This window comes from Microcaecilia unicolor, chromosome 6, assembly GCF_901765095.1.
Source record: "Microcaecilia unicolor chromosome 6, aMicUni1.1, whole genome shotgun sequence".
Lineage (NCBI taxonomy): Eukaryota > Metazoa > Chordata > Amphibia > Gymnophiona > Siphonopidae > Microcaecilia > Microcaecilia unicolor.
In genome coordinates, this window is record NC_044036.1 from 331,889,874 (window position 1) to 331,912,938 (window position 23,065).

The following is a 23,065-nucleotide window of genomic DNA, read 5'->3' on the forward strand; positions in this document are numbered from 1 at the left end:
GCCCCTTCGAGGCTATTGTTTCCACAAGCCTTCCCGTCTGGTTGCGGCGGTGGAGGAGTTCGAGGTCCCAAGGGGCTAAGCGATAACTCGCTCTCTAAGCTGGGGCTCTTCCCTGCCCCAGCAGCGGATTCGTCCCTTATCAGGGTTGAAATCAAAAAGGAAGAGATGGACGTTTGCCCAGGTAAGGAAGGAGTAGGCTTCGGGAGGGGAGGTCCCTTCAACTTGCCTTTCCTTTTCGGCATTTTTGCAGGAATTAGTACTGAGGCAAAATATAATGGGAGCGTCCTTCTCTTCCAACCTACTCGGCGGCCATCTTGCTCCTACCCTCCAAAGAAATTTTATTTGTACTACATTTAACTGTAACTGGGGGTCCACATTTACATGCTTTTACATATGTAAAATGTACAGAATACCAACAGTATTCTTGAAGTGTTGTATGTAAGTAGCAGAACCACACATGACCCTTCCATATGGTGCTCATGTCACTGCTCTCTGTCATTTATCCACTATCCCTTGGCTTCTGTACAGCGTGCTTAGAAATCCACGCCGAAATCTTTAACAACGCACGTAACTTAATTGGATTAACAAACTAGCATTGATAACAGCACTAATTGGCGAGAATTAGAATTTACATGCACAGCTCGTCAAGCGTATTCTTTGTCTTCTAAACTGCATAAATATGCATTTCCCGTATAAAATTATTCCCCAAGGGGCCAATTTCTTAGCAGGGCATCTCTGTGAAATGTCAAAAAAGTGTGTCTATTTTGTTGTTATTTTTCAAAGGCAACAAAGGTAAAATAGACCACTACAGTGACTCCCAGCATCTGCTCCAAAGAAAGTATAAATGTGTCCATCTGCACTGCCAGTATACTTACCACGTGGACTGACAGCAATTCTAACGGACTTAGCACTTCAAAGGTAATTCTGTAAGTGGAGGTCCACATATACATGCATTTACATATGTAAATGTACAGAATACCAACACTTTCGCAGGGAAATGTACCCTTGTGTCTATGTGGCTGCAAACTAACTAAGCACCTTTCTGTCAGGGCACAGGTAAGTGGCATGCCCCTGGATTTTGCATAGGTTGCCGAAAACTATTTAGTCAAATTAGGCGCTAGCAATCAATAATTGGAGTTAATTGGTACTAATTAAGGAGCTATGCGCGGATCTGCCCAACTCTCTATTCTATAACATGCACACCTAAATTTCATAGCGTGCAACTCTAAAGGGGGTGTGACCATGGGCGAGTCAGGGGCGTTCCCAGAAATTAGGTGCGATGTTCTGGAATATTGCATTTGTGCACCTGCCATTAATTGGGTGCCAGCATTTACACCAGCCGTTGGCAGGCATAAGTGCTTGTGCCCAAAGTTAAGACCATCCCGGAGCCTATCTTTGGGCGCCATTTGTTGAACTCCCCCCATAGGGGGAGATTCTATCAATGGTGCCTAAAAAATCCGCACGTAAAACATTTTCACCTAAGTGTATTCTATAAGCGGCGTGGTAAATAGAAGACACTTAGTTGATATCTCAGCACCTAAAACTATGTGCGTCCATTTACACCAGTGAAAACATGGTGTTAATCCCGGCAGCTAGATTGAGATGCACTGGGCCATATTCTATAACTACATGTGCAAATTTCAGAATGCCCACGAAACGTCCATTTCACCACCCATAACCACACCCCTTTCTATCTGCGTGTGTTAGAAGTTAGGTGCGGTGCGTTACAGAATAGGCTTAATGAGTTGTGCACAGAAATTCTAATTCTTGCCAATTAGTGCTCATTATTGCTTGTTATGTGCTGTTATCAACGCTAGCTTGTTAATCCAATTAAGTTATGTGCGTTGTTATAGAATTTGCCTGGATTTCGGCACAGATTTGTAAGCACGCTATATAGAATCCGAGTGACAGTGGATAAATGATAGAGAGCAGTGTCATGAGCAGCGTATGGAAGGGACATATGCAATGCTGCTACTTACGCGCAACACTTCAAGACTACTGTAAGTTACGTGGCCCTTGCTGCATGGCTAAAATTACATCCCATCCCATCTATGGCTAGTGTAACCACAGGTGCTTAGGTATAGACGGCCTTATACAAGGTTACACTAGTATTGTTTTTGATTGTCTTTGTATTGATTTTATTTCTTGAGTTTTTATTATGCGTGTTCTTTTTGTAAACCACCTAGGTTACAGGCAATATATAAATTTTTAAAATAAATATTATATAATAAAATCTAAGCATCAGGGCGCCTAAAAGTTGTACTCCTTGTATGCATCTCACTCAGACTATGGTAACGTGGTCTTGGCTGGATTTATAAATTTTTATAAAGCAATGCTGTAAACTTTGCAGAATACTGCCCTTCGGATGGTTGGGTATTCACGGGGGACTGATCATGTATCTCCACTGTACCTTCATTTTCATTGGCTGCTGATTCAATTTAGAGCATTGTTTAACTTGTTGGTTTTGGCCCTTAATGTGGCATGTGATAATCTTCCTTCAACCTTTTGTGGCCTAATATCATTGCATTTGCCTGGGCGGCATTTGAGATCAGAAGGTGAGGTTCGATTGGTTCTGCCCCCCTCTTTGGGCTTCGAGATCTACTGCTTTTTGGGGGGGTAATATAAGAGGGGAGGTTTCCCTTCAAAGGGTTAATAAATTGTTGAAAGCCCTTTTTTTTTGTTGTTTTAGCATTTGGAACATCTCTCCCTATTGATTAATGTTCCAACCTAAAAGAGCTGCTTCTATCATTTGCGACAACTACGCTGTCTTTCTCCTTACATTGAGAAGGCCAGTCTTGGCTCAGTTATGCATGCCATGATAACATCAAGACTGGATTACTGTAATGCAGTCTACACTAGGGTTACCATATGTCCGGATTTACCCGGACATGTCCTCTTTTTGAGAGCATGTCCGGGCAACCGGGTGGGTTTTGCCAATCTGCCTGTTTGTCCGGATTTCTGGACAAACAGGCAGGCTGGTGGGCGGGCCGTCCTATAAGACTTCAACTCTCGGTGGCCATTTTGAATCGGCCCCGAGATCACCAACAGGAAGGATGCATGCAGGGCAGCGCTCCGGGCAGGAAAGATGGTGCTCTTTCCTGCCCCAAAGAGGTCACTAGACCACCAGGGCAGTAGTAAGGGGAGGGAGGGTGACGAGGAGGAAGGGCGACGGGGTATGTGGCAGGGGCGGAGCGAGGGTGGGGCAGGGGGTGTGGTGGGGCGGGGCATATGTCCTCCTTTTGGGGGGACAAAATATGGTAACCCTAGTCTGACTAAAAAGGGTCTGCAGCAGGTCCAATTGATTCAGAAGGTTCTAAGCAATGAGACCACATTACACCATTTTTGCAAAACCTTCGCTGGCTACCACTACAAAACAGGGCTAAATTTAAAACTCTATGTCTGATCTTCAAGGCCCTTAAAGGAAATGGCCCAGAGTACTTGAAGAACAAGATCTCCCTCTACATACCTTCAAGGACACTAAGGTCCTCCCAAGGGGTATCGCTAACCACACTCTCTCCAAAAGACATTACACAATGTGGTACCCGCAAGCGAGCCTTCTCCGGAGTAGCCCCCACACTCTGGAATGCACTGCCTGAAAGACTTTGCTTAACACAAGTGGAGGAGTGGCCTAGTGGTTAGAGTGGTAGACTTTGGTCCTAGGGAACTGGGTTCAATTCCTTCCATTGCCCCAGGTACAAATAAGTACCTATATATAATATGTAAGCCACATTGAACCTGCTATGAGTGGGAAAGCGCGGGGTACAAATGTAATAAAAAAATAAAATAAAATCATTTCTACTTCAGGTAGCAGGTGAAAGCTTGGCTCTTCAACCAGGTCTTTAATAGAAGAAGTAACTAACTTCTTAGTCTCATACACACACACAATGAGTGACACAGGTTGCACATACTGCAGCAGGACATGTTTATCCACTCCTACCCTAGTTGAGATAACATTTAATCATCTCTCTGACCTCATATGCAACTTTCTTAAATTAGTCCCTTATTTTCTAAATCCTCTTACTCTCTTACCTATCTATGTATGTTCCATCTTTGCTTATACCCTACGCTGGCTATTAAAAAGCTCTATTACGTATTGTGTTGGCATTGTAAGTTGTATATTATGCCATACGTTTGCTGTTATTTGAATATTTTTACTGCTTTATTTGTCTTGCCTATGTTTGACTTATTCTTGCTGTGCACCACTTTGAGTGAATTCCTTCAAAAATGTGGTAAATAAATTCTAATAAATAAATGTTGCCAGGTACCTATATCTTGGATAGACGAGGATGAAAATGTTGCTTTTCTATTTTAATTTTGTGTTGTACACTGCTGAGTTCTTTCTTGTAAGGTCAAGAGGCCTAGCAAATTTTAACTAAACTCTTACAGAATTACCCCCCTTACTGTGCGATAATTTGGGCCCTTACCATGTGCTGAGTACAAATCCTTACTACGCTTTCGTATAAGGCCACCTAATTACCCAGTGGCTTGTTTTATTTCTTACCTTTTCATAACTTTGCCTCATGTTCAGAGGGAAAAATGAATCGGGGCTGTAGGATACAGGGATGAAAGGGACCCTGCAGCATTTCTGAGTTTCAAAAATAAGGATGATACGTTTTTCACAAAAGGAAACCGCACACTAACTGCTTGGTGAAATTCATCTACTGCCTATATCACGCTGTAGCCTCATGGCCTTCATTGAAGCATGCAGAGTTTCTTTTCCTTTTATTTAACTTAGGTGAAGTCATCCTGATAAACTTCTCTCTCTCTCTCTCTCTCTTTAATGCACAGAGGCCTTTATGTTTTTCCAATAATTGGCAGCAGAGGTAAAAAATTTTTCCCCCTTTCAAGTGATGAATAGTTGGCAGTGCATCAAAGCTAAGCCCTTGTGCTTTTCTGGCTGCTAGTGAAGGGCGTTGGAATTGGCACAGATCCCAGCTGCTTAGCAATGAGCATGTAGATGAGGTGCCAAGCACAGGGGTCAGTGGCAAAGTGTCTGTACACGTTCTTCATCTGTTCTAATCTGCTTTTGTTTTCTGTGTGTGTATATTTGTGTGTCTGTTTTTCCAGGCCAACAGCAGAGTGAAGCTGGTGGAGAAGGAATACAGTCAGAAGCTCAGCAAATCCTCAGTGGTAAGGGCAGCAGTAAAACTCTGCAAAAATATCTTTATGTGTGTATATATTTTTTTTCCACTATGGGCAAGGAGCACCATCTTGGCTGTGTGTATAAATATTTATACTTGTGTAGTCTGGATGCAGCGATGACATGTCACCCCCCCCCCCCCCCCCCCCCATACATCTGGGAATTCAAAATCCCTATTGCTTAGAACAAATGTGTCAGAACAATCAGCATTCAATGTTCATCTCGGAAAAGCAATAGGTTGAAAGAAAAATACAGTTTTTGTTTGTGATTCTACTTTTGCCAGGTTTTCTTTAAATATATACGTTCATGAGTTTTCATTTTTTTAGATGGCCCATTTCATTTCAATTTATTTTTAAAATGAGACAAAAGAAAAACAAGTACAACCTCTCAGTATTGCAAACCCCCCCCCCCCCCCCCCAACACACACACACACTCACTCACTCCTAGGCCCAACCTCTCCATCCCCAGGGACCCTTTTACTACTACTACTACTACTTATCATTTCTATAGCGCTACTAGACGTACGCAGCGCTGTACACTTGAACATGAAGAGACAGTCCCTGCTCGACAGAGCTTACAATCTAATTAGGACAGACAAACAGGACAAATAAGGGATAAGGACAAAGGGTAGCAAGATTCCGGAATCTGAAAGAGTAGCAAGATTCTGTGCGGAATCCTAAAGAGTAGCAACATTCCGGAACCCAAAGAATAGCAAGATTCCGGAATCCTAAACACTACTACTACTACTTATCATTTCTATAGCGCTACTAGACATACGCAGCGCTGTACACTTGAACATAAAGAGACAGTCCCTGCTCGACAGAGCTTACAATCTAATTAGGAGAGACAAACAGGACAAACAAGAGATAAGGGAATATTAAAGTGAGGATGATGAAATAAGGGTTCACTCAACAAATAGTTAAGCTCTGAAATTCATTGCCAGAGGATGTGTATCTGGGTTTTAAAAAGGTTTGGACAAGTCCCTGGAGGAATAGTTCATAGCCTGCTATTGAGATACACATGGGGGAAGCCACTGCTGTCTCTGGGATTGGTAACATGGAATCTTGCTACTTTTTGGGGTTCTACATGGAATCTTGTTATTCTTTACAATTCTAGAATCTTGCTATTCTTTGGGGTTCCATATGGAATGTTGCTACTCTTACTCTTAATACCTCTTCATAGAAGCAATCACCAGTCATTCCTGCTGTCTGGATGCAGTTAGTGCAGATGGCACCAGCTTCAGCTTTGGGTTGCACAGCCCCACCCTCTCCCGAATTTTACACTTAAGCCCTTTGGCCCCTTCAACAATCACCTGTGGAGAAGTACTTAAATGGTTTAGTGGATTTCTAAAATCTAGATCCTATCAGGTGAAAATGTCAGGTTCCCCATCTCCTCCATGGTCCCCCAAATGTGGAGTTCCACAGGGCTCGCCAATCTCACCAATCCTGATCAACATCATGATCGTTACACTGGGGAAACAATTGGAAGGTGAGGGCTTTAATTCATACATATATGCAGACGACATACCCATTTACGTTCTTTTTGACAATCAGATCACAGAAGACTATCAAGAAGGGTCTAACTTCGATGGAGGATTGGACATCTACTTTCAATCTCAAATTAAACAGGGACAAAACCCAAATTCCTAATAATCACATCAGTTCTCCCCCACCTTGTACAATAACTTACCTACCCATTAGAATCCAAACTGAAAATATTAAGCACTACATTTGATCAACACCTAACGTTTGAAGATCAAATAACAAAGGTCTTTAGAAGTCTTTGGAATCTAAAGAGAATAAAAAACTTCTTTCCCAACTGAAACTTTTTGATCCCTTGTTCAAGCACTGGTACTCTCCCAGACTGACTACTGCAATGCTATTTATGCTGGAAGTAAAGAATAGTTAACAAAGAAATTTCAAACTGCACAAAATACAGCTGCCCGTTTGATATTCAAGGTTTCTAGATTTGAAAGGGCATCTCCACTATTAGACTTCACTGGCTCCCAATAAAGCTGAGGTCCATTTTCAAAATCTGTACCTTTATATATAAAATACTTTACGGAATGATACCCGATTATATGCAAACGTTGATAGACTTCCCGGCACGAAATGCTACCTTCGGTGCCAGAGACTATCATTCTGCATAATCCTAACTGGAAGAATATCATGTACAAATCTATATTTACCTGTGGCTTTTCGTATTCAGGCACAAAATGGTGGAACTCTCTTCCAAGAGAAATAAGACATAACGACATCTACCTGTCCTTCCGCAAATCCTTAGCAACTTTCCTGTTTATACATTTTTTATCTCAGGATACTAATTAATTTCAGTATTTCCATTGAGCATCACAACACTGCAGTAGTTGTAAAATTGTTCTCTCGCTTTGTAATCTTCAAATCTCGCTCATTGTAATTCATATTGAACTGAATTTGTTTTTGGATAATGTGGGATATAAAAATAAATAAATGAACATTTTAAAGCCATAATCTGGGTAAAAGGGCTATTTGGAAACTGTCCAACCTCCCTACTGCTAGATGCACCTCATGTTGTTTCTTTACGTTTGTGTGCCTGCTAGGACCTGTTGTGTTGCCTTCACTGCAGCTGCCGCTCTTTGCTGGCCCCTAGAAGCTATTAGCCTAAGCAAAAGCCTATTTCTGCCTAATGGTTGAGCTGGCTCTGGGCAGTAGTAGCCCAAGGCGGGTGCCATGTTGAACTTCTTCCTTACAAGGAAATGGTCCAGGCCAGCAGTATTTTCTGCAAAAATTAACAATGCTGCTGTCCTTGGCACCATTTGCAACTGCTGCACAGCAGGGTAGGAACGACCAAGGATCACCCTTGTTTCATGAGGAGACATTTTATGCTTTTGGTTCCTTTAATTATGACATTTTACTAAACCGGCTACAATCGTTAGGCATAGCAGGTACAGTATTATGTTGGTTTCGATCTTTTCTATCCGATAGAAAACTTTGTGTATTTGAAGAACAGGATAAATCAGAATTGGTTGTTTGTTTGACAGGAGTCCCTCAATGCTCCTGTTTATCTGCTGTACTTTTCAATATTTTTCTTATTTATTTTTGTTACATTTGTATCCCGTGCTTTCCCACTCATGGCAGGCTCAATGCGGCAGGCAATGGAGGGTTAAGTGACTTGCCCAGAGTCACAAGGAGCTGCCTGTGCCTGAAGTGGAAATTGAACTCAGTTCCCCAGGACCAAAGTCCACCACCCTAACCACTAGGCCACTCCTCCACTGTTGCTACTATTTGAGATTCTACATGGAATGTTGCTATTCCACTAGCAACATTCCATGTAGAAGTCGGCCCTTGCAGATCACCAATGTGGCCGCGCAGGCTTCTGCTTCTGTGAGTCTGACGTCCTGCACATACGTGCAGGACGTCAGACTCACAGAAACAGAAGCCTGTGCAGCCTTCTACATGGAATGTTGCTAGTGGAATAGCTGAAACCACTGATATCTCCAATACCACAAATCTTTGGAAACTGCAATCACGCTCTTCACTAATCCAAAGACAAGAACTAAGCGTGTGCAAACAGCAATTAGATAAATACCACTGATAATATATGTATATATATATGCAAGTTTCACATATTTTATGTATTTGTTGGGAGCCCTCGGACGATACCACTTAACAGCAATTACATTAGTTTTTTGCCTAGTGGCTAGGTCTCTCTTCATCGAGCAATCCCTTTTATTAAACCATAAATAAATGCTGTTGCAAACTCATTCCACTGGTGCCCAAAAGTATACGTGCTCAACATATAAAAATTCAAAAGAAAAAATAGAGAAAACTTATCTTAAACATTACTGCATGTCTCTCTGTTGAAGTCCACTTTGGCTTCCCCTAAATTACGCCCAATTACGCGTAATTGGGCGTAATTTAGGGGAAGCCAAAGTGGACTTCAACAGAGAGACATGCAGTAATGTTTAAGATAAGTTTTCTCTATTTTTTCTTTTGAATTTTTATATGTTGAGCACGTATACTTTTGGGCACCAGTGGAATGAGTTTGCAACAGCATTTATTTATGGTTTAATAAAAGGGATTGCTCGATGAAGAGAGACCTAGCCACTAGGCAAAAAACTAATGTAATTGCTGTTAAGTGGTATCGTCCGAGGGCTCCCAACAAATACATAAAATATGTGAAACTTGCATATATATATACATATATTATCAGTGGTATTTATCTAATTGCTGTTTGCACACGCTTAGTTCTTGTCTTTGGATTAGTGAAGAGCTAGTGGAATAGCAACATTCCACGTAGAATCTCCAATAGTAGCAACATTCCATGTAGAATCTCCAATAGTATCTATTTTATTTTTGTTACATTTGTACCCCATGCTTTCCCACTCATGGCAGGCTCAATGCGGCTTACATGGGGCAATGGAGGGTTAAGTGACTTGCCCAGAGTCACAAGGAGCTGCCTGTGCCTGAAGTGGGAATCGAACTCAGTTCCTCAGGACCAAAGTCCAGCACTCTATCCACTAGGCCACTCCTCCACGCATACCATTATGCATGCTTTTGCCTTGCTTTGGCGTGCAGTACAAACTATACGCGGATGATATTCAATTTTTGTTACCTACAGAAGTCTCTTTTGAGAATGCATTCTCAAAACTTAGACTGTACCTGACTAAGATTATTCAGTGGATGGAAGGGAATCGGTTAAAAAATATTGCAAAAACACAGATTCTTTTCAACAGGAATAGATTGTCCCTAATGTATTTAGTATGAACTCAATTGAAATTCCAATATTGAATGAAATTAGAAATTTAGGAGTGCAAATAGACATTACATTGTCCATGAAGAAACATATATAGAACATGATCTCGAAAGTTTTTTATAAACTTAAGATTGTGAGACAAATGAGATCAGTGGTTTGTCCTCTGATTACTGTAGTGGGTTGCTAATAGGCGTTAAAAGAAGTTCATTGAGGTCTTTGCAAATCATCCAAAATTCTAGAAACAGAGAAACATTACGGCAGATAAAGGCCATATGACCCATCCAGTCTGCCCATCCTCTGTAACCCCTAATTCTTCCTGTTCCTAAGCGATCCCACATGCTTATCCCATGCCTTTTTAAATTCTGGAACAGTCCTCGACTCCACCACCTCCACCGGGAGGCCATTCCACGCCTCCACCACCCTTTCAGTGAAATAATACTTCCTTAGGTTACTCCTAAGCCTATTCCCTCTTAACTTTGTCGTATGCCCCCTCATTCCAGAGCTCTCTCTCAATTGAAAAAGGCTCTCTTCCTGTACATAAATGCCCTTGAGATATTTAAACATTTCTATCATGTCTCCTCTCTCCATCCTCTCTTCCAGCGTATACATGTTGAGGTTCTTAAGCCTGTCCCTATAATTTTTGCATTCAAGACCGCTTACTAATTTCGTAGCCGCCCTCTGGACCAACTCCATCCTTTTTATATCTTTCCGTAGGTGCGGTCTCCAGAACTGCATGCAGTACTCCAAATAAGGCCTCACCAGAGACTTATACTATGGCACTATCACCTCCTTTTTCCTGCAGGTCATGCCTCTCTTTATGCACCCAAGCATCCTTCTGGCTTTGGCAGTCGCTTTTTCTACCTGTTTGGAAGCTTTAAGGTCGTCAGACACAATCACCCCCAAGTCCCGCTCTTCCTTTGCACACTGAAGCACTACACCCCCTATACTGTACCGTACCCTCGGATTTTTGTGACCCAAGTGCATGACCCTGCATTTTTTGGGATTAAACCTTAGTTACCAAATATCGTTCCATTCCTCTAGCTTTGCTAGGTCCTTCCTCATGTCATTCACACCCTCCAGGGTGTCCACCCTGTTGCAGAGTTTAGTATCATCCGCAAAGAGACAAACCTTACCAGACAGCCCTTCCGCAACATCGCTCACAAAGACATTAAAAAGAGCCGGCCCTAGGACCGATCCCTGCGGTACTCCACTGACGACATCCTTTTCTTCAGAGCAAGCTCCATTTACCACCACCCTCTGTCTCCTACCATTCAACCAATTTTTTATCCAATCAGTTACTCTAGGTCCCACACCGAGGGCACTCAATTTATTTATTAGTCGCCTGTGCGGAACCGTGTCGAAGGCTTTGCTGAAATCCAAGTATACCACATCAAGCGCCCCTCCCACATCCAACTGTTTGGTCACCCAGTCGAAGAAGACAGCAAAGTGATTAGAGGAGGATCACGTTACAATCATGTGACTTCTTCATTACATTCTCTTCATTGGCTTCCTGTAAAATTTCGAATAGAATTCAAAATTTTGCTGTTAGTTTTTAAAATCTTGAATGGCTGTATTTCCCCAACAGTCACTCTAAGACACTATCAACCTGCTCGTTCTCTAAGATCCTCACAGAAACAGTTACTTGAAGTGCCATCTTTCAAGCAGATATGTTTGGAAGAATATAGATCTTCGACATTTTATGTAGCAGCCCCTAAACTGTGGAATGCACTGTCCCTGGAGCTCCGCTCAATGCATGAAATCGATCAATTGAAGAGAGATTTAAAGACCTACTTGTTTACTTGAGCATATGGATTATTACAGAAATGGTACTGTTCTTGTTTTATGGCTTTTGATGCCCTGCTTAGACTGCTTCAGAAACAGCGGGTTAGAAATAAAGTTTTATTATTATTATTTTATTATTAACTAAGTTGACTTGCCAGCTTATTTTCGAAGGAGATCGCCGGCCATCTTCTGACACAAATCGGGAGATGGCCGGCGATCTCCTGGGCCCGGCCAAATCGGTATAATGGAAAGCCGATTTTGGCCGGCGCCAACTGCTTTCCTTCGCAGAGCCGGCCAAACTTCAAGGCAGGGTACAGAAGACGGGACGGGGGGGGCGGGACAGGGGCATGGTTACGAGATGGCCGGCTTCGCCCGATAATGGAAAAAAGATGGCTGGTTCTAACGAGCATTTCGCCGGCTTCACTTGGTCCATTTATTTTTAGGACCAAGTCTCAAAAAAGTGCCCCAATTGTCCAGATGACCACCGGAGGGAATCGGGGATCACCTCCCCTTACTCCCCCAGTGGTCACCAACCCCCTCCCACCCTAAAAATAAAAACTTTTTTTCCCACCTCTATGCCAGCCTCAAATGTCATACCCAGCTCCTTGACAGCAGTATGCAGGTCCCTGGAGCAGTATTTAGTGGGTGCAGTGCACTTCAGGCAGGTGGACACAGGCCCATCCAACCCCCCTAACTGTTACACTTGTGGTGGTAAATGTTGAGCCCTCCAAAAAACCCCAAAACCCACTGTACCCACATGTAGGTGCCCCCCTTCACGCCTTAGGTGCTTTTGACACGGTTCCCCACAGGAGGCTCTTAAATAAACTGGAGGGGCTGAAGATAAGACCTGGTGAACTGGATTAGGAACTGGTTGACGGACAGACGCCAGAGGGTGGTGGTGAATGGAATTCGCTCGGAGGAAGGAAAGGTGAGTAGTGGAGTGCCTCAGGGATCGGTGCTGGGGCCGATTCTGTTCAATATATTTGTGAGTGACATTGCCGAAGGGTTAGAAGGTAAAGTTTGCCTATTTGCGGATGATACTAAGATCTGTAACAGAGTGGACACCCCGGAGGGAGTGGAAAACATGAAAAAGGATCTGAGGAAGCTAGAAGAATGGTCTAAGGTTTGGCAATTAAAATTCAATGCCAAGAAATGCAAAGTGATGCACTTAGAGATTAGAAATCCACGGGAGACGTATGTGTTAGGCGGGGAGAGTCTGATAGGTACGGGCGGAGAGAGGGACCTTGGGGTGATAGTATCTGAGGATTTGAAGGCGACGAAGCAGTGTGACAAGGCGGTGGCCGTAGCTAGAAGGTTGTTAGGCTGTATAGAGAGAGGTGTGACCAGCAGAAGAAAGGGGGTGTTGATGCCCCTGTATAAGTCGTTGGTGAGGCCCCACCTGGAGTATTGTGTTCAGTTTTGGAGGCCATATCTTGTTAAGGATGTAAAAAGAATTGAAGCGGTGCAAAGAAAAGCTACGAGAATGGTATGGGATTTGCGTTACAAGATGTATGAGGAGAGACTTGCTGAACTAAACATGTATACTCTGGAAGAAAGGAGAAACAGGGGTGATATGATACAGACGTTCAAATATTTGAAAGGTATTAATCCGCAAACAAACCTTTTCCGGAGATGGGAAGGTGGTAGAACGAGAGGACATGAAATGAGATTGAAGGGGGGCAGATTCAAGAAAAATGTCAGGAAGTATTTTTTCACGGAGAGAGTAGTGGATGCTTGGAATGCCCTCCCGCGGGAGGTGGTGGAAATGAAAACGGTAATGGAATTCAAACATGCGTGGGATAAGCATAAAGGAATCCTGTGCCGAAGGAATGGATCCTCAGGAGCTTAGTCAAGATCGGGAGGCGGGGCTGGTGGTTGGGAGGCGGGGATAGGGCTGGGCAGACTTATACGGTCTGTGCCCTGAAGAGCACAAGTACAAATCAAAGTAGGGTATACACAAAAAGCAGCAAATATGAGTTATCTTGTTGGGCAGACTGGATGGACCGTGCAGGTCTTTTTCTGCCGTCATCTACTATGTTACTATGTTAGGGCTATGGTAGTGGTGTACAGTTGTGGGGAGTGGATTTTGGGGGGCTCAGCACACAAGGTAAGGGAGCTATGCACCTGGGATCAATTTTTGAAATCCACTGCAGTGCCCCCTAGGGTGTCCAGTTGGTGTCCTGGCATGTCAGGGGGACCAGTGTACTACAAATGCTGGCTCCTCCCACGATCAAATGCCTTTCATTTGGCCGGGTTTGAGATCGCCGGCATTAGTTTCCATTATCGCCGGAAACCGATGCCGGCCATCTCTAAAGCCGACCCAAATGCTGATATTTGGCCGCCTCCAACTGTATTTTTGAAACAAAAGATAGCCGGCTATATTTTTCGATAATACGGTTATACCGCCGCTTTACAGGACGTAAAGCGTCAGAAACAGATGATCACACAACGAAGGCACCAGAGTTGACCGACGCTGAAGAAGACTCTTCGGCTGGCGGGGATTGGGGACCCCCGCCAGCAAACAGGGTACCTGATGCGGCGGAGGGGGTGGGAGGCAGCTAAACAGTGCCCCCCCACCTCGGGCTCTGGCACCCCTTCCCGCCGAGGTCTGGCTATGCCCCTGGCCTGCACGTCTAAAATGAATTTGAGCATGCCTATAAAGCACAAAATGTCACTCCAAAAGTGATATGAGCCCCCAGTGTGAAACTCTTCTTCAGTAGGCCTTCCCTCACTGTGTTCCGCCCTCGCGGAAATAGGAAGTTACATCAGAGGAGGGCGGGACACAGTGAGGGAAGGCCCGCCCGAGGCGATCTGCCGCTTTCACAGAGAAGGCACTGCGCTGCTGCTTTAGAGATTTCTTTTTAATGCAGGGGGTCGGACGACAGACAGAAGGGAGCTGAGGGTAGGCAGGTGGAGATGAGACTGCGGCGCCAGCAGCCTGGGAGCAGGAGAGGGCAAGAGACTCCGGCGCTGGGCCCTCGGTAGCCCGGGCCGGGGGAATTTTGCCCCCCCATCCCCCCTCCCTCTCGACAGCCCTGCATCCTGCTTATATCTTTTCGAAGGTCCGGTCTCCAGAACTGTACACACTACTCTAAATGTGGCCTCATAAGACACTTATAAAGAGACACTATCACTTCACCTTTCCTTCTGTCCATTCCTCTCCCTTTGCACCCAGGCATCCTGGGTTTTGCTGTCACCTTTTCTACCTGTTTGGCCAACTTGGTAGTGCAATGGAAACAGCTGAAAGTGAAGAAAGGTGAACTCAAAATGGAATACTAGAATATGAAACAAATTTTGGAACAGTTCTAACTGAGGCATATAGGCACATATATTGCAAAATCTTTTACTGCTGACCCTGGTGCTGCAGTGATAATGAATTGTTTATAACTCTTTTTTAGTTTCACTACTAACAACATTATCCTAATCTCTGTGGCTTCTATGTGCCTTCGTTTCCAACAACTGCATGGGGAAGATGTTCCAAGAAAATTCTTCCTCTGAGGTTTATACAAAATAAACAATTAGCTTTGTTCTCTGGAAATTACAGTCCAGAGCAGTCTGTCATCCCATGTTAAGCATCAGCTCCCTCAAGCCCTGATGATCAGAAACAAACACAGGCGCTAGAGGCTATTAGCATCATACTGGCGCCTGCGTTTGCTCCCGCCCCGTGATCAGACCCAGCGAGCGCGTGAAATGAGCTCACTGGCTTTGACCGCAAGTAGCATGCAAATGCATGCTAAATAGTGCATTACTTATTCCTTCCCAACGTTCTGCGGGCAGTGCACCAAACAAGGATGCTGCTGTTGCGGCAAACCCTATTCCAGCTGGCGTTGGGATTTGCAGAGCATTGAGGAGGAATGGGGAGCCCTGTCCGGTATGCATCTGCGTGCTAGCAGGCCTCCCCATCCCACCCCGGGCTACGAAGCCCCCCCCTACAAGCCCCACAAGCCACCCCTTAGCGAAGCCCTGCCCAGCGCATCCCGGAATGCACTGAACTGGGTAGAGCACTGCCATTTTGGAGGCGGCCCTGGAAGGAGGAGGGAGTGCTACTCCCTCCTCCGTCTCTTTGAGGTTCGGGGGCGCTGGATAACTGGGAGGGGCTGGAGGTCTACTGGGCCTCTAGCCCTCTCTATCCCAGGGGGTGTGGGGGGCTTCTGTCGGGGGGGGTTTGGGGGGCTGCAGGTCCACTGGTCCTCAAGCTCCCCGTGTCGGGTGACTTGTGGGGAGGGGCTTCTTGGCCTGGGGTGGGATGGGGAGGCCTCCAGCCCCTATATTTGACAGGTGTGGGCTTTTTTTTTTTCACAGCCTGGACCTGTCAAATAACTCCTATAGCACAATCCTCTTGCAGGATGATCAGTACTAATAGCACACATAAATTTGCATGCAATTAGTTTTGATCATCAGGGCTTTAATTCCCCGTGCTGTTCCGGTGCGGGAAATTTGATCCTTGGGGCCTCATTTCTTAACTCTCTAAAAGGATTAGATTTCTGAACACAATAGGGGAAAGATACTCATTTATAAGTGGGGCATTGGATGGTTAAGTGACTTCCCCAGAGCAGTGGCATTCCTAGGGGGGCTGACACCCGCCCCCCGGGTGCAGTACCCCCCCCCCCCCGGGTGCACGCCGCTGGGGGGGGGGGGGGGGCCGCGCGCCTGCCGGCTCTTCATTTTCATGCTCCCTCTGCCCCGGAACAGGAAGTAACCTGATCCGGGGCAAAGGGAGCATGAAAACAAAGAGCTGACAGGCGTGCGGCCCCCCCCCCCCCCCCCAGCGGCGTGCACCCGGGGCGGACAGCCCCCACCGCCACCCCCCCTTGGTACGCCACTGCCCCAGAGTCACAAGGAGCTGTACTGGGAATCAAACCCATTTCCCCTGGATTAAAGTCCGCTGCACTAACCACTAGGCTACTCTTCCACGCAACATCAGGAAGATACGTTCAATGCACATAAAGTCAAGATCTCAGAAAATACCTTTGTAAACAGTTTATCTTAGGATTTTCAGACTTAAAAAAAGAAGCAAATGTCAGCTGGGCTTAGTCTGCTACAGTTCAGCACTGCTGTTTTTCTATCTAGATTAGAAAGGCGGTTGTTTACTTCCATTGTGCTTTCTGACTTCCTCCTTTTCTTCCCCCCTTCCCCATCATAATTCTTAACTTTTTAAAGATAATTGTGCTGTTGCCACAGGCAACCAGAGCTCTCATTATTCTAAAAGAATGTACAAATTTGTTTTCCACACAAGAGCACATGAAAAGTGTGCATTCCATTTTCACAGCACTCAGATGTTGGCCTGGCCTCTGCTTGCATTTCGGTGATAGAATCCTGATGCTGAACTATCCCAGCATGCCTCTTGGTACACAGCTGGAGGATTTAGCGATGCCCCCGTCTAACAATGCCCAGATGCTCTCTTTCCTTGGGTTTGCTCTAGGGAAAGCCACAGGAAAACACTCACTGGTTGGCAGGTTAGTGTGGGGCAGGATAGCAGTAAGTCAGACCAGGTGCAAAGGAAGCGAGAGCGCCCAGCACTGCCAGCAAGACCCTTGTTCCAGCCAGTCGGGAGATGTACAGCTCTCCAACTTGTGGGAAAATGGAAGAAAAATAAAAACCTGCGTGTAGATGGAATCCATCCAGTATATGCACGCTGCAGAGGGATTCTCACTGGCAGTCCTGGGGTTCTGTTCTGGCATAACTCTTTGATTTAAGCTCTCTTCCTGCTAAGAATAAAACATGCGTCTCCATTACTATCTTGAATACATATGTCTTGTGAAGTACTAGTTCTATTGAAAAAGTCTGTTCTACACAACTGCAGTGTGTTAAACTTTTTTAGGGTTTATTATTCTTTCCCACCCTTGCCCGTCTCAGAAGCTCCCTATTTTCTGTTCCCCATGAATGATACTACAGCTAGACACGACAGGCCCGATATTCAAAAATGCTGAGCCCCTAAATTTGTGCCTTTTTCTTCCAATCTTAGGAGCATAACTTTTCAGCTGAAAATTCTTCTTAATTTAGAAGTTTAAAAGTTATGCTCATAAATTTGGGTTTGCTATTCACTTGCTTAGATTTATGAGCCCAGTACTAAGCTCCTAACTTCTTTTTCCCACCCTAAATCTGCCTCTGTTACCATGCACTGTTTATGGTCCTAAATTTAAAAGTTTAGGGAAATTTTGAATACAAATTTATATGCTCAGCCCTAGTAAATTCTCAAAAAGACCAGTTTATGAGCAAAACTTCAATTCAATTCAATTCTCATATACCGCTAATATCCCCTTTCCAGGGTTCAGTGTGGTTTACATTCTAGGTGAGACAAAAGCAGATAGTGCTACTACTTACTACTACTACTTAACATTTCTAGAGCGCTACTAGGGTTACGCAGCGCTGAACAATTTAACAAAGAGAGACAGTCCCTGCTCAAAGAGCTTACAATCTAATAGACAAGTGAATGGTCGGTCCGATAGGAGCAGTCAAATTGGGGCAGTCTGGATTCACTGAACGGTAAGGGTTAGGTGCCGAACGCAGCATTGAAGAGGTGGGCTTTAAGCGAAGACTTGAAGACGGGCAGGGAGGGGGCTTGGCGTAAGGGCTCAGGAAGGTTGTTCCAAGCATAGGGTGAGGCGAGGCAGAATGAGCGGAGCCTGGAGTTGGCGGTGGTGGAGAAGGGTACTGAGAGGAGGGATTTATCCTGTGAACGGAGGTTACGGGCGGGAACGTAAGGGGAGATGAGGGTAGAAAGATAGTGTTAGTGTGAGGTATGAGAAACATTGGATTAATGCATGAGACTAAAAACATTAAGGAAAAGATAGGAGGTAGAAGTCATGATGGATTGTTATGAAGCAGTCTTTGGGAGGAGAAAGGTTTTTAGCCTCTTCCTGAAGTTGAGGTAGCTGTTTTCTGTTCTGATGGGAATAGGTAGATCGTGTTAGGAGCATAAATCCTTTGACTATTATTATTATTATTTATTGCATTTGTATCCCACCTTTTTCCCACCTATTTGCAGGCTCAAAGTGGCTTACATAGTTTTGTTAACACAATTATTCTTGGATGTCAGGAACAATTATTGTTGTACAGAGATTAGTTAAGGGAAGAAGTAGAGAGTAGAAGGGAGGCATTTATTAGGTATAGTGAACGGTAGGTTTTCAGCAGTGGATTAGTAAGGTTCTAGGTTTTCATTGTATGCTTTGTTGAAGAGATATGTCTTGAGGGATTTACGAAAGATAGTTGTTTCGTTGATTGTTTTCAGGTTTCTAGGTAATGCGTTCCACAACTTTGTGCCCATATACTCATGCAAACAACACAACCAAAAAGATGTTCTACTGCATATGGAAACTGAAAAGAATAAGACCATTCTTCCCAAGATCCGTCTTTCGCAGCCTAGTGCAATCCCTCATACTCAGCCATCTGGACTACTGCAACTCACTATACGCAGGTTGCAAAGAACACATACTGAGGAAACTTCAAACAGCCCAGAATACAGCAGCCAGACTCATCTTCGGAAAACCAAAATATGAAAGTGCAAAACCCTTACGAGAGAAGCTACACTGGCTCCCACTCAAAGAACGCATTACTTTTAAAGTATGCACATTAGTCCACAAAGTCATTCACGGTGAAGCCCCAGCCTACATGTTTGATTTAATAGACTTACCACCCAGAAACGCTAAAAGATCATCCCGAACTTTCCTCAACCTCCACTTCCCTAACTGCAAGGGCTTGAAATACAAGGCGCTGCACGCGTCAACCTTTCCTTACATGAGCACGCAGTTCTGGAACACACTGCCGCGCAACCTGAAAACGATTTACGAGCAAACCACCTTCCGCAAAATACTGAAGACCCATCTTTTTGAGAAAATTTACGGAAAAAACCAAAACACATAAAACCCACACTCACTGTTCAGTAATGCATCAATATAGCCACTTCTGAATTCTCATCCCCCACTCATACCTTTACTCACAGAAAATGTATACCAAATGTTTTCCTGTTATTATATATTGCCCTTTTTGTCTCCCTTGTTTCCGCCCAATGTTTCAGTGCTTTTTCCATTATTATATTCCGTAACGATACTTTGACTTTGACTAGAATAACTCATCACAATGTAATCCATAACCGAGTTGTAACAAATTGTATTTCCACGATTCATAATGTATTGTAAGCCACACTGAGCCCGCAAAAAGGTGGGAAAATGTGGGATACAAATGCAATAAATAATAATAATAATATACGTGAAGGTGGTATCATGCATCATTTTTCTGCCTGGCCCAATACCTTTTTTTTTTGGTGAAGACTGCGCGGTTATACAAGCTAACTCAGATTTAGGAATGTGAATACAGTGGAACCCCGATATAAAGTGCCCTGCAGTTACACGAGTCCGCATATAACGTGATCATGTCTTAGCCCCCCTTTATTTTTACATATATCTCCTTCTGCAACAGATCAGTTTTTGGTTCAATTGTGTTTGTGTTCTATTAACCCCGCTATAATGCAACCCCGTATTTAGCGCAATGATACTTATGAATCCCAATCATAGCAGTATATCGGGGTTCCACTGTACTTAAATCTGAAATCCCAATTCCACATCTATGCTATTCTATCCTAAAGTTTCAGCACTTAAGGTTGTGTAGCCTAGAACAGGACAGACAACGTTCTTGGGCTCACTGTAATATCAGGAGCTCTTCCTATTGTAAAAGCAGTTAGCTTAATGGGATTTAAAAAAGATTTGGATAGCTTCCTAAAAGAAAAGTCTATAAGCCGTTATTAAAATGGACTTGGGGAGAATCCACTGCTTATTTCTAGGATAAGCAACATAAAATCCGTTTTACTGTTTTGGGAGCTTGCCAGGTACTTGTGACCAGGATTGGCCACTGTTGGAAACAGGATGCTGGGCTTGATGGACCTTCGGTCTGTCCCAGTATGGCAACACTTATGTACTTGAGATTCTGAATGGAATGTTGCTACACTTTGAAATTCTGCATGGAATCTTGTTGTTCTTTAAAATTCTAGAATCTTGCTACTCTTTGGGGTTCTACATGGGATGTTGCTACACTTTGAAATTCTGCATGGAATCTTGTTATTCTTTAAAATTCTAGAATCTTGCTGCTCTTTGGGGTTCTACATGGAATATTGCTACACTTTGAAATTCTGCATGGAATCTTGTTATTCTTTAGAATTCTAGAATCTTGCTACTCTTTGGGGTTCTACATGGAATGTTGCTACTATTTGGGTTTCTGCCAGGTACTTGTGACCAGGATTGGCCACTGTTGGAATCAGGATGCTGGGCTTGATGGACCTTCAGTCTGTTCCAGTATGGTAACACTTATGTACTTGGGATTCTGAATGGAATCTTGCTATTCATTGGGGTTCTACATTTAATGTTGCTACACTTTGAAATTCTGCATGGAATCTTGTTATTCTTTAGAATTCTAGAATCTTGCTACTCTTTGGGGTTCTACATGGAATGTTGCTGCTATTTGGGTTTCTGCCAGGTACTTGTGACCAGGATTGGCCACTGTTGGAATCAGGATGCTGGGCTTGATGGACCTTCAGTCTGTTCCAGTATGGTAACACTTATGTACTTGGGATTCTGAATGGAATCTTGCTACTCATTGGGGTTCTACATTTAATGTTGCTACACTTTGAAATTCTGCATGGAATCTTGTTATTCTTTAGAATTCTAGAATCTTGCTACTCTTTGGGGTTCTACATGGAATGTTGCTGCTATTTGGGTTTCTGCCAGGTACTTGTGACCAGGATTGGCCACTGTTGGAATCAGGATGCTGGGCTTGATGGACCTTCAGTCTGTCCCAGTATGGCAATGCTTATGTACTTAATAATGACACATCATATCAAAAAGAAAAAAAACAAACCAAGGTAGAGCAAAGAACTATAAATCCAAAATCAACTCACACTTCTTTGCCTATTCTCTGCTACTAGTATGGGGTTGGTCGATTCGGCGGTCTGTTTGAAGTGCCACTGTCAGGAGGGTACCTTCTTTCATTGTTTTCTGACTTGCACAAAGATTTCAGGGTTTTGGAACAATTTACGAGTGTGTGGTGGGGTGCACATACCAGAGTCAGTAGAATGTCTCTTGCTGTGGGGGAGAATGATGGAAGAATGAAGAACTGGGATGCAAAGGTTTGTGTGGTTGGGTTTGTTAGTGACTGCAAAATACATTTTATTTAATTGGATTGCTCCTGAGCCGCCCATGATGATTTGGCCATCGCAATTAGAGCGTTTCCAGAGCTCCTGCTCCCGACGATTTTCTGGAACCATTGCTCAGGTTCTGTGCTAGTTTGAGTAATGCTTACAGAGTGCAGCTAAAGGGGAGAGGTTTTAGCGGTCCTTTTACAAAGGTGTGCCGAAAAATGGCCTGCACTGGTGTAGATGCGTGTATTGGATGCGCGCAGGTCCGTTTTTCAGCGCACCTGCAAAAAGGGCCTCTTTTTTGGGCCGAAAATGGACGTGTGGCAAAATGAAAATTGGCGCGCGTCCATTTCGGGCCTGAGATCTTACCACCACCCATTCAGTTAGTGGTAAGGTCTCATGTATTAACAGGGCAGTAATTGTCAGCATGCGTACAATGCCAATTACCTCCCAGTTTACGCCACATGCCGGAAAATAAAATATATTATCCAGTGAGCTTAGTGGGTGTGCGTAAAAAATGACATTACTGTCCGGGCCATGCGGTAGCTGGGCAGTAGTTTCGAATTGGCTCATGTTGGGTGCGTGTAGACGCCTAGGTGGCTTAGTAAAAGGGCCCCTCGCTTTGGCATAGTTTGAAGGAGGTGAAAAGAGATGGGGAGTTTTGAGTTGGAGGAAAAATGTGCAGTGTGGAGAATATAATTTTGGTGAATGGCAAGACTTCAGTGAGAATGACTAACTCCACTACCCAAGCAACAAAGGACTCAAATACAAATCCATCTACACAACCAGCTTTTCCTATTTAAGCACACAACTATGGAACGCACTGTCAAATGCAGTAAAAACTACACTCAACCGTCTAGACTTCCGGAAAGCACTAAAGACAGACCTGTTCAGAAGAGCATACCCCACCGTCTCAACATAAAATACCTGGACACCTATATCATAATGATGCCAAAGTCCTTAATGAACATTACCTGACTCTTCCTCCCCTCTCCCTCTCGAAGACCCCCCAATCCAACCTACCATACATGTACTTCATCCCACCACAATATCACTTTGTATTATTCACACCATGTATTTGTTCATACCGGAATCGGCTATCGCCGTTAACAGTAATATGTAAGCCACATTGAGCCTGCAAATAGGTGGGAACATGTGGGATACAAATGTAACAAATAATAATAATCCCACCTTGTGCTACCTGTAATTATTCTGTTTGCCATTCGGGTGGATTAGATTCTATGGTTTTGTTTTTGTAACTGTTTTTGGAATTATTGACATTA

General features: G+C 44.0%; 1 protein-coding gene across 1 annotated transcript in view; it reads left to right on the forward strand.

The window, feature by feature from the left end:
• CEP112 (centrosomal protein 112) overlaps positions 1 to 23,065 on the forward strand; it is a 704,958-nt gene that overhangs the window by 516,659 nt on the left and 165,234 nt on the right. Inside the window, exon 23 of the mRNA XM_030208453.1 lies at positions 5,068 to 5,130. Within this exon, the coding sequence (XP_030064313.1) occupies positions 5,068 to 5,130 (63 nt within the window). The remainder of the gene's footprint in view (positions 1 to 5,067; positions 5,131 to 23,065) is intronic.